The sequence below is a fragment of the Exophiala mesophila genome, assembly GCF_000836275.1.
Source record: "Exophiala mesophila strain CBS 40295 unplaced genomic scaffold supercont1.1, whole genome shotgun sequence".
Taxonomy (NCBI): domain Eukaryota; kingdom Fungi; phylum Ascomycota; class Eurotiomycetes; order Chaetothyriales; family Herpotrichiellaceae; genus Exophiala; species Exophiala mesophila.
Window position 1 is genome coordinate 1,567,291 of NW_015622504.1, and position 15,096 is coordinate 1,582,386.

Below are 15,096 nucleotides of genomic sequence, written 5' to 3' on the forward strand. Positions count from 1 at the left end.
CGGATTTGGTACCGGACTTGGAGAAGGTGCAGCCAACCAGACGCAGCGGATAGGTGATGGTGCACAGCACTGGAAACTCTACGATGGAACAACGGCACGTATTTCTCGACGAAAATCAATGGTAAAGTCAAGGAGAAGGAGCTCTCTTCGCTCATTTATATCTATACATGTTTATGAAACAGGCCAGCTGTGGTTGGACAGCTTGGCAACCAGAAGGTAGAGAAAAACCAAGTTGATCAAGCGTCGCTAAACCATTTCTCTTTTCTCACGTCACGGTCTTCGCGGGCAATTCTCTTCTTGTCGCTCCATCTTGATTTAACCAGAGCGGTGACTTGTTCTTGTTGTTCCTTCTTCTGTCCAGCAAGCTTTTCGGTGACAAACATGACAAACAGGTTAGAACAGTTGAATTTTTTCGCCAGCTTCTTTACACTCCATTCCAGAGGGTCTTGTGAGCGAAGACTGCGCATTTCAGCCAAGTCGGTTTCTGTAAGGTGGTAGCGTTTTTCCGGTTGCTTGGGCATCGGTGGCGGTAATTGTTGTGAGGAGGACTTTTGGATTTTTCTTTGGTCGTTCTTGGGAAGAAAGATGTTGGGGGTGTGATAGACATTTGGCATACTCGGTGGAGGGTTGAAGATGATGTGGTCATGTTGTTCGGTCTTTGTGGGTAAGAAGGAGGCATCAGGTTTGATGTTTAACCGTGATCGAGTTCTTCGAGCGGTCGTTTGATGTCGGCGAAAGGAGGGTAGGAGGACCTGGGCGCAGATCTTGTAGAAGCGGGAAGATGCCGTTAGAGGCCCTGAAGGACTGGAAATTGGGAGCATGGCGAAGAGGAGACAGGTTCAAGAGAAGTCTTTCGCCGTCGATGAGAATGTGATATGCGCAAAGTGCAAGCTGCTGGTTCTTTTTGAGATAGGACAAGGTCAAGGTTGGGGTGGTTGTGCTTGTCCTCCAGAAGGTGGTTGAATGAGCAGGAAGCGACTCAAGCTAGGCTGCAAGGCCACCAGTCTTCCGAATCAAGGCAATTAAGTCTTGTGGACTGGTATTGGCCGATGGATGTGAGTTGGATATGCAGCTTTTGTAGTGGTGACGGGGACATGTCAAGTGTAATGAATGGGGAAATAAAACATGAAGGACCTCTGTAGCCAGAAGGGGTTAGTGGTGATTTGTGCCAAGCAAGTCCAATTATGCAGAGAAGAGGGAAAGTCTCGTCCCAGGCATCGCCAGGCTTGATCGCATGCTCTCAGGCTTCCAGACAGGCCCGAGGCGTCCCCAACCCCAATTTGGATGCTACTCACGTGGTGCTGTTGGTGCTGCTGGTGCTACTGATGACGCTGATGATGGTGTACGATGTGGTGTACGTGTGGTGTACTTGTGGTGTTAGGTGTGGTGTGTGCTTCTAGTCTTTCCTGTGCCCCTGCGTAGGTCATGTGCAAACCTACTGGACCCCTGGCCATGATTATTTCCCGCACCCGAAAGCCCCTCGAGTTCCTACAGCCAATGCCCTGTTTCTCTTTTCCCATGTAACCTGGATTGTGACGAATGATGCCTGGTCAGTCGTTGGTTTGTCTCCATTCCATGCCACCATCACTGTAGCTGCCCAACCTGCATACGGGATTCTGTGACACACACCAAGCCAGACTTAGGGGGGGTTGAATTAGGAATTGGGGGGGGTAATGGGTGATGGTAGACAGTGATCAAGTACCTGAGAACGAGCACCTGAAGAATGAAAGGGTTAGATGGTATGACCATTTTAATGTTGTGAAAGAGGTCCAGCATCTATAGAATATTGGACAGTGGAGCTGATGAATGAAGACCCTGACAGACTGACAGGTTGTAGTAGCAAGATCTTATCCTCATTATTGTACCTGGTGACAGCATCCATCCTTCATCCTTGGTCCCTGTGCACACGCCTTTTCTTGCTTGCGCACCTCATACACCGACTCCGCCTATACCTTTACACACTTCTTTCTCGCTCTCTCCATCTCGACACCACCTAGACCACCTGACACCTCTCAAATACTCTGTCTATCACATACCGACATCCTCCTACCTACCGCACACAGTACACTACACCCTACACACATACCAGCACTTTACTTGCACAGATATCACCCGCTCTCTTATCCTCATTCTCATTCAGGTTGTGTTGGCCAGCCAGCGATCAACCTCAGCCACTACCACCACCTTCCCTCCCACTTCCTCTCCCACGACAATTGACAACCACAATCCCGTGTTTCACCCTTCCTTTCTGCTACTGCTACTACCACCTGACCTCCATTACTTCCAACGACTCCTTCCCTCCCTCGATCAACTTCAACTGGTGCCTGCGCTGGCCCCCATACATCGCTCCTGTTTGATTTACCACAACCAGCCCATCTTCCTGTTACCGAGAACAAGCCAACAAGAATTCATCTCGCCCGAGTTCTTTGTCCTCAACATGTGGTAGAGTGGGCCAACTGCTTCAGTCTTCGATCCTACAGCACCGCAGCCATTACGAGCTCCTATAGTTCTTGTGCAAACTACCACTCTGCCACTCTCCCATGCTGTGCGCCGGTCTTTCCAACATGACCGTCGACCCCAAAGATCAATCTCTCAATGTCATCAATCCTCCCAAGAGCAATGCTCCCTCGGCCGAGTCCAAAGATTCTGCTAGTCCTCTGTTGAACCCTTCCCAGGAGCCTGGCCCCGACTCGTCCGCGTCTGATCCCACGACCAAACCAAGAAAGCGAGACTTTTGGAAGTTCAACAAGAAAGATGAAGACAAACAGGCCAAAGCCAGCAAACCCGCTGCCGTCCCCGTTCCTCTCTCATCCCCTTTCCGAGCCACTGACACTTTGGGGGGCTCCATTTCTCCTCATCGCATCCCATCATCGACTTACCCCGGCTCTCCCGGCCAAAATCTCCACAGTCAAAACTCCAGACCTCAATCCCCTGCCTCATCCATGATCTTTGAACGAAACGTTCAAGAAGATGTAGCCCTCCCCGAGGTCTCGCCCCATCTGCCATCTCATGTCATCATCGAGAACCACATTGCGCCTGCTCTGGATGCTTCGGCAGAGGCCATCACCAACGAGAAGCTCGACCCTGACACGGTCGAGATTGTCACTCACGCTACCCATCAACCTGCTTCTGTCACCATCACACGCGTTCCGCCCGAGCCATCTCTAGCATCATCACTCCTCGACGATTTGACCCCAGTTCCCCGTCAAGATACAGAAGAGACATCGAACTATGGATCCTTAGACCAAACCGATGTGCGAAGACTTAGTTTCATCTCTTTTGCCGATGTGGTTCATGGCGAGCAAGAGAATTTAGAAGGACGGCGTGACTCGACCCACCTTTCAGGCCATCATGGTTTCATTTCCCCACGCTCCCCATCACCGATCAGGTCACCCACCTCATCGGCGGCCTTTGGTACTTCGCCTCCAACCAGTGTCACGGCATCGGTCAAGGGCTTTGAAACATCACCACACCGTCATCAACGAGGTACCGCCAGCCCTCTTCCCGGACAGAGCTCACCCTTGGCGGCTGGAAGTGAAATTAACATTGAGACCATGCGGCAAGCCCTGCGAAAGACAGGCAGTGGAGACTTGAGCCATTTCCGCAGTGCCCCTGCGAGTGCGGTGGGCAATGACGATGGGACCTACGATCGAAGCTTTCGATAAGTGTGTTGCAGGGAAACACGAGACGGAACAAGGGTAGTGACACTACCCTTCATCATCAGGGCATCGACTTCTCGGGCGGATTTCTGGCTTGGACAGAGTAGACGCTGTGGGAAGGATCAGCAGCGTCCAAGATTTCCCTTTATTTCCTTTGCTTTCTATGTCATTTAGATGCCCTCGCGCTGAATGAGGAATGACACTTTGCACTTGACCGCTTGTCAGGACGGCAGACCTCAAGTATTGCAAGTTTATATGATGCGTACTTGGACATGGGATGGAGATTTGAGATGGCCTCGATGGAGGAGTACCATGTACGCGCAATACAATAGCACAGTAGTACTCAGAAATGTCAGGCAGGCCTCGACTATTCGTAAGATTGATGACTCAGATGACCCACCTCCGCGTTTCGTTTGGATGGTGGAGTACACGTGAGATCGATCCATCTGCATCTTGATCTTGCATCTTTATCATCTGTACATGTGCATTCTCTTCATCGCCCGGCAGACTTGAACTACTCATCATCCCATACCATAGAAAGCTAGAGCGTCAACAGCAATAACCCACTTCCAGAAGGATGAAACGGCCGAGAGAGTATTTGAGGACCATGGCTCGTTCCTCATTCTTTGTTGCCTCGGCGTCCAATGCGGGGGCCGCTCGGACTTTTGGAATACGAAGACTAAGAATCAGGCGCCAGCAGCTTTGATGTTGAACCACGTCAATGCTTCTCGAGTTTTTGACGACTGTTAGCTTCGGCAGTGTCGGTATCCTCATTGACTATATCTACTGTCGATGATCCATCAAGTACCTCGCCCAGTGTCAGCGTGCCCACGGACGTCGAGGTCTCAAAGGCCAAATCAACAATACTCTCATTAAGCCACTCCAAGGAACATAAAACGCCACGACCAATATAAGCAAGCTGGTGGAATTCTTGTCTCTGACCTCTCTCTCGACTCTTGTGGTATACCGAACGCCGTGTCCATCCTTTTCATCCCCCAACATGGCGACTTCATCGTTCTCAAACTTGCCCTCGCCAAAGCAAATCCTTCTGTCTCCTTTCTGGACCGGACCTCTTTTGTTATATCTGACCAAAATCAATCCTGAAATCGTCAGCAAGATCTCTTGGCCTCCTGAGCGCTCCATCATCACACTTCCCTTTTCTCTTCCATTTGGAATTCCAAATCAGATTCCCATACGTGCTGATCCTCCCGTCAAAGCTCTCAAAGCTCTCTTTGGTCTTGGCCTTATCCTTTATCTGAATCGTTTCTTCAACCGTCTGGCTCTCAACTACGGCCACTTGAAGAAACAAGGCGCACCATGGGACTTTCAGACCGAAGGGAAAGAAACCATTATCATCACTGGAGGATGTAGCGGCTTTGGCAAGGAAATGGTCAAACAGTTCGCGGCACAGACCAAAGCAAAGATTCTGGTGTTGGACATTCAAGAACTCCCGGAAGAGTTGAAGGATAGTATGTCACAACTACATTCTCCCGGTCTTGACTATACGCTGCATTGAACTTTCATTCTAACATATCTATGATTCTACCTTAGTTCCACGACTCACATATTATCAAATTGACCTCAGCTCGCCCGAGTCGATCAAATCTGTGATTTCAACAGTTCTCGCCGAGCATCGTCCGACAGTCCTCATCAACAATGCCGGCATTGCTCAAGCACACACCATCCTCGACACAACCGACGAGTTTCTCGACAAGATCTTCCGCATCAACGTGACATCACACTTCACCCTGATTCGACTCCTCCTACCGAGATTCATGTCTCAAACCAAAGGTCACATTGTCACCATTGCCAGCATGGCCTCGTATACGGGCACGGCCTCTCTAGCCGACTATTCTGCCACCAAAGCCGCTGTCCTCGGCATGCATGAATCACTCTTGCAAGAACTGGCTCATCGTCACCAAGATCAAGGTGGCCACACTATTCAAGCGAGCATCATTCATCCCCTGTGGGCAAGGACGCCGTTGATTGGAAGCTGGGAGACCCAACTCAATCGTTCAGGCGAGTCAGTGATGACGGCAGAGTTTGTGGCCGCTGGTGTGGTCAAGCAGGTCTTGGGCGGTCGGAGTGGCAGCGTCTATCTCCCTGAACATAATTGGAATGTCGTCTTGATGAGAGCCGTTCCCACTTGGCTGGCTTTTCTGGTTCAAGGAAAGGTTCAGCGTGCTACCAACAACGGTCAAGCAAAACAGTAGCTGAGATCAAGTTGGACCAAGGAGTTTAATATCGCAAGCTATTGTAGTGTATGAACATATCTCCTCATTCAACTGGGACGTTCCAATCCAATCTTGGAATTAACAGGTCGGAATAGATGATGGTTTGACGGTAGAAGCGAACACCCCACAACCTCCAGAGAATTCGATGCTAATTCTTTGTCATTCAATGACACATGAATATAAAATATATGGCGTTGAGTCATGCATTAACCGCGACCAATTCCATCCGACCAAGTCATGGTGCCTACGTGGTCGGGCCGTTTAGGCCACATCACGCGCCAAGTATTAATACATAAACATCATCTATATTCATTCTTTTCACAACTATATGAATTTATAACCCCCCGCAATTCGAGCTACAAAGACTACGACGAAAAACCTCCGTCGACGATTGCTAGCCTTGGAATGATCCTTGAACAGTGATGGGCAGCACATTTCATATCTGTTCGGTGGGTAGCTAGCTAGCTAGCTTCATCACGAGATTTCCAATCTCCCATCTAATGTCACCATGCATCGCAAGGTAAGTACGCTCTCATTGTGAAGCCATTCCACCCGCACACATATCACACACAAGCTTCAGAAAACTGAAAGCTCTACCAGTCATCTGAATCATGGCCGCGGACTCGCTATGTCCTCAAAGACCACGAGGCTATTGCCCAACACTTTCCGGATCCAAATGTGACATTACTATCGCCTGCATTTCTATGGCCGGAAACCATACCTCCAGGATTCAAGGAAGGGACTTCTGCACCAACAGATGAAGGCACACTTGGTGAGCATATGGACTCCCATTTCACCATGTCTCTCTCCCTCTCTCTGCCCAGCGTGACCCATTTACACCACCCCAACACTAACCCTATCCAAATCATTTCCTCAGACCTATTCCTGTCATTACTAGCCGAGCGCAACCACTGGATGGTATACAACCCATCAGACTTCCAATCCGAAGCTGGCAGAGACATCCCATATCTCCTTCTTTCCAGCTCAAACCTCGACCTTGACATCAACGCAGAAACCAACTCCTGTCATCCAACCCCCAAACTACGCATATGGATCCAAGGCTCCGCACACGGAGACGAGCCAGGCAGCGAGCAAGCTGTACTTGCATTCCTAGGAAAACTCGACTCTGACCCAACCTGGACAACATCGCTCCTTGAAAAAGTCGAGATATTGGTCCTCCCGCGCTACAACGCTGACGGAGCATGCTACGCGTCACGACACTTTGCATCAGACATCAATCCAGCACGTGACAATATCTGTCAAACATCGAGACAAACGACAAGTATCAAAGCTCTGTACAACTCGTTCTCTCCCCACGTCAGTATCGACATGCACGAGTTCGGCGCCCGGTATCGATACTTAGGCGGACGATACGTTCAAGCCGTAGACGGACAATTTGCCGTGGCCAAGAACCTCAACATCGCACATGAGATTCGTCACTTGAGTGAAACGCTATTCACAACGGGTCTGGGCAAGGCCTTGAACGCGGCGAATCTACGCTGGCAACCATATGCCGTTGGAAACAGTTACCAGGGAGCTGATGTCCCGTTGGAGTTTGTCGAGGCTGGCGGCGATGCCAAAATCACTCGAAATGCTTGGGGTCTGACTCAGTCGATTGCATTTCTTTGTGAGGCGCGCGGGATAGGGATTGCGGATCAGCATTTCGCCCGTCGCACATACACGGGCTTGGTCATGTTGGTGACGATTGTCGATATTAGTGCGGGACATGTTGATGATATTCTGGCGACTTTGGATAAAGCTCGTCATGACTTTGTCAATGGTCGTGATGATATCGTCGTCACGGATACCAGGACGGAAGGCGTTTCGAATGGTTGGCAAGACAAGTACTCTCACTCTCACTCTCATCCTAGTCCTAGTCCTCATCCTCGACCATTCATCGACACCACCACCGGCGCTCTCATTCATCTCGACATGAAATTCTTGTCTAGTAACCCTCTACTTCCAGTCATTACTAGGAAACGACCCAAAGCGTATATCATTCCACCCTCACCAGCTCAGAAATTGATTGTTTCGAAATTATCTTCACTAGGTCTTTATCTCTTGGTTACATCAGAACCAATGGATACTAGTGGAGAGAACGAACGAGAAAAGAGGAATCAACAAGACTCAGTTGGTGTGACGACTACCGTCCCTCCCGCTGAATCTCCTCACTTCTCATCTAAATCCACGCCGATAACGATACCAAATCTCAACAGATCTCCACTAACTTTTGGGGACATGTATTCGACTAATGATCAACTCTCACCTTCATCAACCTCCCGCCTTTATCCTCACCATCCTTCTCGTCTCCGTCAATCCATATCATCTGGAAGAAGTCTCTCTCCACCCTCAATCTCATCCTCACTCTCACCACATCGAATCCGCAAACGGATAATGACAACAGTCACAACATCAATAGCAAAGACGGATGAGATTCCGCGTGGGAGCTTCGTTCTTGATACAAGACAGAAAAATGCAGGATTGGCATTCATGGCGTTGGAGCCGGAAAGTGAAGCTAGTTTTGCCACGAGTGGGATTTTGGATGGAGTTATGGAGGAGGACGAAGAGGAGGAGAATGGGGAGGAGAATAAGGGGTTTGTGTGGAGGGTTATGCATGATTTGGATGAGTGAAGATACAACAGTACCTACATAAATAAGTTTGGGTTTGGGTCAGGAAGGGGTGACTCTCAATTCCCAATCTCATGCTTGAATCATGAAACGTGGTTATATCCGATGCAATACTATTATGCGGTGCACAGGCTTACCCAGACACCCCAAGTACCAGTAAGTACTAGGTAGTCAGGGGGCACTTAACAGAATGGCTCATGTGATGGTAGAGACATAATACCCACCAGCCTTGTAGATAGATGGATGCATAAAGAGGTGTATATACTATGTAGCTTTGAAGCAAAATGCTAAACAATTTGAGCCTCCAAACCATTATCCAACATCATGACAACATGACAACATGCCAACAAACTCCCAAATCCATCATCCAAGGTCCCTCCTCACATCAACCCATCTCAGCTCAATAAATATACGTAAACTCATCATTCTTCCGATCCGTGAGATCCAAAAACGCATTATCACCCAACCTGTTCCCATTCTCATCAACCCCCTCATCCATCGCCACATATTTATCCTGCATGGAATGATCCTTGATCTTTGCCATTTTCCCATTCTTGACCCTCTTCTTCTCCTGCATTTTATTCAAAAACAATAAATTCACAAATTGAATCAAAATAACCGCCACCAAGGTGGCAAAAATGGCCAGAACCTTTTGTAATCCAGGCAAGTAAGCTGGTGCGTCTTTCTTGCTGAATAACAAAGGTCCGATGATATTTCCGGCTGATGAGCCAGCGTTGTATAGTGACATGATGACCGATTTCTTCGTGCTGCCGCCGGTGTTGCCGACGATCCAGGACACGATGATCGGGTTGCCGCCGAAGATGAAGGCGAGGAGATAGTAGGCGACGAGGAGTGGGGCGGTGTGGTCAGATCCGCGAGGGATTTTGTACAGGGCGGCTAGCCCGGCGATGACGGGTAGCATGAGGATGGCGAGGACGGCGAATTTGAGTTTTGCGCGTTGAGCCGCATAGGATGAGATGAGGATGGCGATGAGTTGCATGGCGCCAAAGGGCATGTTGAGGAGAGAGGTCTTGTATTTGTCGAATCCGACGCCTTTGAGAATCAATGGGCCGAAGGTGTTGGTTACGGCGGCGCCGACGTTGAGAAGTAAGGCCATGCCGAGCCAGAGATAGGTTTTGGGTTCGAGTGCGGCTTCGCCGATATGACTCCATTTGAATTCTCGCGAGCCGGTACCGGTTTGGTTGGCGCGGAGCCGTTCAATGGCTTGGGCCTTTTCGTGGTCGGTGAGAAATCGTGCGGAGGGGATGTCGTTGTCGAGGAACCAGTACACAACGGGGGCGGATACGATGGTGACTAGGCCGACGAAAAGAAAGATGATTTGCCATTCGGCTAGGACATCGGATTTGATGTGTCCGAGACCGTAGGATAGGGCGGATGCGATGATGGTGGCGAGGCCGTTGGTACCGTACCATGCGGCGACGCGGATGGGTTGTTCGGCGCGACGATACCATTGAGATGTGATGACGGAAAATAAGGGGAGACAGCCGGCTTCGAAAAGACCGAGGAAGAATCGAGCGGCGAGAAGACCACCGTAGTTGTGGCATGCGGCCATGGCGGCTTGAGCGATACCCCATCCTAGAACGAGTGATGGCATGAGGATTCGGTGGGGGACTTTGACGATAAGGAAGGATGAGAATGGCTGCCAGGCCAGCTGGGCAATGGGTGCGATGGATCCGACTAGAGAGTACTGGTCTCCTGTGAGGTTGGTGTCTTCTTGAAGACCAAAGAGGGCGCCATATCCTAGCACGCTCTTGTCGAGGATTTGAAGGAAGTAGACCCAAATCAATATGACGAGGATGACCTTATCGGTCTTGCGGCGAATTCTTTTGTCCTAGAGGAACAGATGTTAGACTGAGGGTGTGGTGAGAGAGTGGAATGGCTAGACAAGCATACATCTTCCGCTGTGACCTCGACACGAGACTCCCCAACAAAAGCAAGAGCCCTGTCGCCATGCTTGAAGGAAGCTCGACGGATTTCATCTTTGGAATACCGGGCGGATTCGACATCCTCTGAATGAGCCATGTCGATTCGTTTGTCCTCTACGCCAGCCATTTCAGGTTGAGATTTGGTCGTGTCTGTAATTGCGACCTCGATAGACTGACTTATGTTGAGAGATGAAGAGACAAATGATGGAAGTCAGTCCAGATGTTATATCCTCAATCAAGTAGATGCCAATGCAAGATATTGAGGCAAAGTCTCCTGAGGATGGGGGGAGGAGACGATTAGACTTTGGACGTGGAGAGATGTGTGTGGGAAAAGCTGGAGACGGGGTGGTGATTCCGTCGTGTAATGTGTCCACCAAACATGGGATATGGCAAATGGGTCTGGATCAAGCTCGAGTAGCTACTTGATGCGTCGTGGTTTGCTTTGTCCGGGGGTTGGATTGAGGAGTCCGGCGGCGGGCATGGGGAGAGTGGCACGAGTGGGAGGCAATGACATGATGCAAGAGAATGATGATCCGCGTAGAATGACAAACTAAACAAGAAGAACGGGGTAGAGGCCGTGGACGGATATGGTTGCTAGCGTTGTAGAAAGCGGAATTTGATGGCAATGAGACGAATGAGTGGCGTTGTTGAGAGGAAGAAAAACTCCAACCCCGCAGTTTTGATCGGCGACTGGAGGATGAGATTTGGGAGGAGAAGATTTCATGTCGGCTTTTGATTGTCCAATCCCAAGACCTTCTTCGCCACAACTGGGTTTGGACCAAGCATTGGATGGTAGGCTTGATTGGAGGTATCTCTCACCGCAAAGGATGTCTGACGAGGACAAGAAGTACCTAACCTGCCATGCCTGCGGACCATCCACGCCTGAGGATTTTGACCAGAAGCCGATATATTGACGGCAGACATCTCCGTGGCCAGACCGCGGCCACTGCAACTACCTTTTACAAAGTAGGTACTTGTTACACGAATCTTCCCCGCCTTCCTCATCAAAGGCAATAAACGAAGATGTCATAGGGAACCCCCCGTGGAGGTGAGTGGGGTCTTGGCACCCCCATGAGCACATTCTCCCACTCCTACTCCCACTCCCACTTCTAACCTCCTACAGAGGCATCGCATCATTCACACGTCTTGTTTTCATCGTCGACACCAACATCGTCCTCGGCATTTGATTGTCCACGTGCTTCTTTTTCAATTCATAGCCATCTCATCTAGTTCGGCAATAGTCCCTATATCGGTCATCTCTCCCATCTGATCCCCACGAGCCTTTGTCTCCCCACCTGAAAAAGTCCGGGGAAAGCTATCTTACCCACGAGTAGAGACATAGGCTATGCTATAGTATCGGCATTTGACAGTGCTGGTCATCAGACTTGGGATTAACAGTCACATGATATGTTCACTTCACAGTAGAATGTCGGCAATTGCTACTGCCCTCATCATACCTCAGGAATAGCCGATTAACACATGTGAAACGTCTATCGTGTCGACGTCGACGACGACGACAACGTGGGTGATGATAGATGTCTGCGCGTGTCAGTACATCGTGGCGTTCTCCCCACGTGGTAGGTCTTGAGAAGCCACCGCCACCAGGACGTTGATGCTCTCTTGTTGATACATGTCGTGGGGTCAATATTACTCGCTCCAGGCGAAACAATGCCCTCGACTCTACCGATGTAGTTGAAGTTGAGATTACATGGCTCCGACAGCCCGTATCGTCGAACAGTACCTGCCATGGTTCTCCTCTTTGACAATCCAAGGATTTGCAAGACAACTTGAGAATCTCAGACCTCTCTCCAGCTCCAAGGTGAACCAGCCTCGGTTTTCCAGCCAACAGGAGCTTGGTCACCGTCGCTTTGATCCTCCCCCGACTTCTTTTCTACTCTCTGCGTCCAAGCAACCCAATCGTAATCGCCTGGACCATAAGTCCAATCTCCCAACACTCTGTCTTTGACGACTACCCCGTCCTTGTCTTTGAAGAAGCAGATGCCGCCCTCTACCTCTCTCAATGGGTTTTCCAACCCACCTTCGCCGGATCTTGCCACTGGACCACTGTCGAAGCCACACCTTTCGTAGAATGTCTCCTTACCTTCAGCAGAGATGACACTACAGGCAATACCTTCTTCGCGTGCCTTTTGCAATCCCCACTGTACCAACGCACGACCTTGTCCACGACCTTGATAATCTGGGTGGACGGCGATGCATTCAAGATACCAAGACTCGGACCGAGGCCCAGTCCAAATGTGATCCAGGAAATGATAAGACTGTTCGAGGATGGTCTCATGGGTTTTGGAAACGGCACGATTGGGTGAAATTATGCCAAGAAGACGTGAGAACAACGCGAATACCGGTTTCAATATCCTCCTTGGGTCCCACCAAGGTAGATCCCAACTCGCCTTGTAGTTGACCTGTCGACTCGGGGCGATGCGACTCCAATGTGCAAAGCCGGTCACAATCTCTGGCTTTCCACCGGCCGAGGAGTCTCCCGCCGCAGGTTCGGTGGTGACGAGCATGACATGGCTCCAGTCCCAGTAATCAACGATGAACTTGCGATACCAGTACTTGTCCACGTGGGAAGGATAAGAGTTCCGGAACGGGTGGATTAAGCGGCCGAACAGAACATCGTCCCAAAAGCCCAGTGATACAGTGCGTGCTGCTGGTGACAGATCTGACAGTTGAGCTCGTCGGAGAGTATATGGTCGGGGTTTGGATTGGAGGGTTGATGAGGAGGTTGACTCAATGCTGTCGATCTTGGGGGCCGCTGTCGTTCCTGTCGTTCCTGTCCTTGTGGCGGTTCCTGCAGTAGTGGCCATTTTGGCCACTGGACGATTGACAAATACCGCTCTCGGAGGAGGTGACAATGCGGACGGGCAGGCTATAGGCTCTAGAAGAGTCTTAGAGCGGTGGGCCTCACGTGTCTCCTGCACCTCAGAGTTACCTGTCCTCTTGTATTGTATTGTAGGCTGTATCTGAAAGTCAGATGGCTAGGTCTCAAGATCTCCACAACACCACGTTGATGCTTTATCTCAAGTCCAGGTTCCCCTCACTTGTCATGATCCTTGAGGCATGACCATCGACCAGGACCCTGGGGTGACCGCGAGAAAGGTGTCAGAGGTTCAACCAGGGTGACCTAGATAACGCTGCTGTGCCCCTGAGACTTGCGTAGCGTGTAGGCGAGTATGGAGTCCTGGGAGGATCTCCAAGCAGTACCCGCAACGTGCAAAAGCAAAAAGTGAAGGGCAACCTAACCTCAACCTAATCCAACGGCCAGAGTCGCGACCGAGACCTGAGGTGAGTCGCGATAAGGTTCGAATGTTGCACAGGTGGCGGTGCCGACCGACTCAACAGGGTCTTCACAAAAGCCAGCAGGGGACCCGCGTGGGTTGGGTAGTTGCACAAGTGACCTGCATATTTGCTCTTTTCTTTTTCTTTCGCTTGCTGCAACGATAATTTTCTTGTCGTCGGCGAGGTAATTTTGTGAAGGGGAAGCGACCAGTAGTCTCGGCGTTCAGACCGTCAGGCACGAGGCAGCAAGGCTAGGTAGAGGGAGATCTTGTTGGGCGGCGGAAGTACGCAATCAGTGCATCAGACTAGAAGCTGCTGTGGCTGCGAAGGCAGCAGAATGGGCTCCATCGGTGATCGACAGGCGATTGGACTTGTCCTGTAGGCGAGGCGAAAACTCGAAAAAGGGCGTTTGACTACGGAGGACAGGATCGACTGATGCATGGACTAGAGTCGACGTGGGCAGGGGTTGTTAGAGGTGCAAAACGCTGTTGGGGGATAGTAAAAGTACAGGACGTGGAGTTTTGATTTTTTGACTCCTTCCTAGGATACATGCCTGGAACCTGCTTGTAGTGGCACTTGTTGGTCTCCAACAATCTCTTAGGGACAAGTAGGCACGTAGGCTATGTGAGGATGCCAATATGCCCTGAATCGACGAGGATCAATAGCCCTAGCCTCCCCACCTAGGTACCTTGGTACCTATGCATACCTTGGTATGTGTCCATCCTGCATCCTCCCTCCAGGGCTCTGGGGTATTGCTTTTGACAGCGGGAAACATGTGTCGAGATTTGGAAGACGGATCAAATCACATTCTTGGCCTGCTGTTCCACACGTCGTCCTTTCTACCTATACCGATGTACTCTTGTGAATCTCACACTTCCGACTTGGCCATCATCACTTGTCGGTTGTCAGAAGGTGTCAAAGATCAATAGTATGGCTAGATTGAGATGGGCACTTGCTCACATCCAAACAACGGTCCATTTCAATTGTGCTAAAATCATAAGGCCTTCCAACTACTCTTAACAATAGCGGCAGGCCTGGCAGGTGGAAGCCATGAGGCGTAAGCCATGCATGGCCCATGGGGGGTGGATGAAAAACTTATCGCGGATCTACACCCGCGAATATCGACACTATCACGATTTCAAATGATTGGAACAAGGATACACGTAACTGATGCTCCCCTTTTTCAATCCCACTCAGTTCCGCGTCGCTCGCCGATCCGAAGTATTGTCGTGCAGTCCTGTCTCGCCAATAATGGTGATGACGGACAGGCTTCCACTGGTTCTGCGAGGCACCACTGGGACTTGTTGTCTCAATCTTGTTCCCCAATTACTA

The 15,096-nt window shown here is 50.3% G+C and overlaps 6 protein-coding genes across 6 annotated transcripts; 3 read left to right on the forward strand and 3 right to left on the reverse strand.

The window, feature by feature from the left end:
* Window positions 1-127: 127 nt before the first annotated feature.
* Window positions 128-1,685, reverse strand: PV10_00505 (uncharacterized protein). The gene has a single exon (XM_016364596.1). It carries the CDS (start codon window positions 819-821, stop codon window positions 237-239), a length of 585 nt encoding a protein of 194 aa, XP_016228245.1. The 5' UTR covers window positions 822-1,685; the 3' UTR covers window positions 128-236.
* Window positions 1,684-4,102, forward strand: PV10_00506 (uncharacterized protein). The gene has a single exon (XM_016364597.1). It carries the CDS (start codon window positions 2,541-2,543, stop codon window positions 3,663-3,665), a length of 1,125 nt encoding a protein of 374 aa, XP_016228246.1. The 5' UTR covers window positions 1,684-2,540; the 3' UTR covers window positions 3,666-4,102.
* Window positions 4,103-4,373: 271 nt separating this feature from the next.
* PV10_00507 (uncharacterized protein) lies at window positions 4,374-6,124 on the forward strand. The gene is made up of 2 exons (XM_016364598.1): window positions 4,374-5,128; window positions 5,211-6,124. Exons 1-2 carry the CDS (start codon window positions 4,660-4,662, stop codon window positions 5,870-5,872), a joined length of 1,131 nt encoding a protein of 376 aa, XP_016228247.1. The 5' UTR covers window positions 4,374-4,659; the 3' UTR covers window positions 5,873-6,124.
* A 277-nt stretch (window positions 6,125-6,401) lies between these two features.
* Window positions 6,402-8,524, forward strand: PV10_00508 (uncharacterized protein; the record flags this gene model as incomplete). Its single annotated transcript, XM_016364599.1, has 3 exons — window positions 6,402-6,413; window positions 6,494-6,665; window positions 6,771-8,524. 3 exons carry the CDS (start codon window positions 6,402-6,404, stop codon window positions 8,522-8,524), a joined length of 1,938 nt encoding a protein of 645 aa, XP_016228248.1.
* A 256-nt stretch (window positions 8,525-8,780) lies between these two features.
* On the reverse strand, window positions 8,781-11,131 carry PV10_00509 (uncharacterized protein). Its single transcript, XM_016364600.1, has 2 exons — window positions 10,436-11,131; window positions 8,781-10,373 (listed from the first exon to the last, which is right to left on the reverse strand). The coding sequence occupies exons 1-2, from the start codon at window positions 10,592-10,594 to the stop codon at window positions 8,922-8,924; spliced, it is 1,611 nt and encodes a 536-aa protein (XP_016228249.1). The 5' UTR covers window positions 10,595-11,131; the 3' UTR covers window positions 8,781-8,921.
* A 783-nt stretch (window positions 11,132-11,914) lies between these two features.
* PV10_00510 (uncharacterized protein) lies at window positions 11,915-13,992 on the reverse strand. Its single transcript, XM_016364601.1, has one exon. The coding sequence runs from the start codon at window positions 13,290-13,292 to the stop codon at window positions 12,264-12,266; it is 1,029 nt and encodes a 342-aa protein (XP_016228250.1). The 5' UTR covers window positions 13,293-13,992; the 3' UTR covers window positions 11,915-12,263.
* Window positions 13,993-15,096: the final 1,104 nt, after the last annotated feature.

What these genes read in the sequence shown, in the direction of transcription:
- PV10_00510 (XM_016364601.1), bottom strand. Translation starts at nt 13,292, where the DNA reads ATGGCCACTACTGCAGGAACCGCCACAAGGACAGGAACGACAGGAACG.
- PV10_00509 (XM_016364600.1), bottom strand. Translation starts at nt 10,594, where the DNA reads ATGGCTGGCGTAGAGGACAAACGAATCGACATGGCTCATTCAGAGGAT. An exon ending in TCGAGGTCACAGCGGAAGAT is followed by an intron (nt 10,374 to 10,435) that starts GTATGCTTGTCT and finishes CTGTTCCTCTAG; the next exon opens with GACAAAAGAATTCGCCGCAA.
- PV10_00505 (XM_016364596.1), bottom strand. Translation starts at nt 821, where the DNA reads ATGCTCCCAATTTCCAGTCCTTCAGGGCCTCTAACGGCATCTTCCCGC.
- PV10_00506 (XM_016364597.1), top strand. Translation starts at nt 2,541, where the DNA reads ATGCTGTGCGCCGGTCTTTCCAACATGACCGTCGACCCCAAAGATCAA.
- PV10_00507 (XM_016364598.1), top strand. Translation starts at nt 4,660, where the DNA reads ATGGCGACTTCATCGTTCTCAAACTTGCCCTCGCCAAAGCAAATCCTT. An exon ending in CCCGGAAGAGTTGAAGGATA is followed by an intron (nt 5,129 to 5,210) that starts GTATGTCACAAC and finishes ATTCTACCTTAG; the next exon opens with TTCCACGACTCACATATTAT.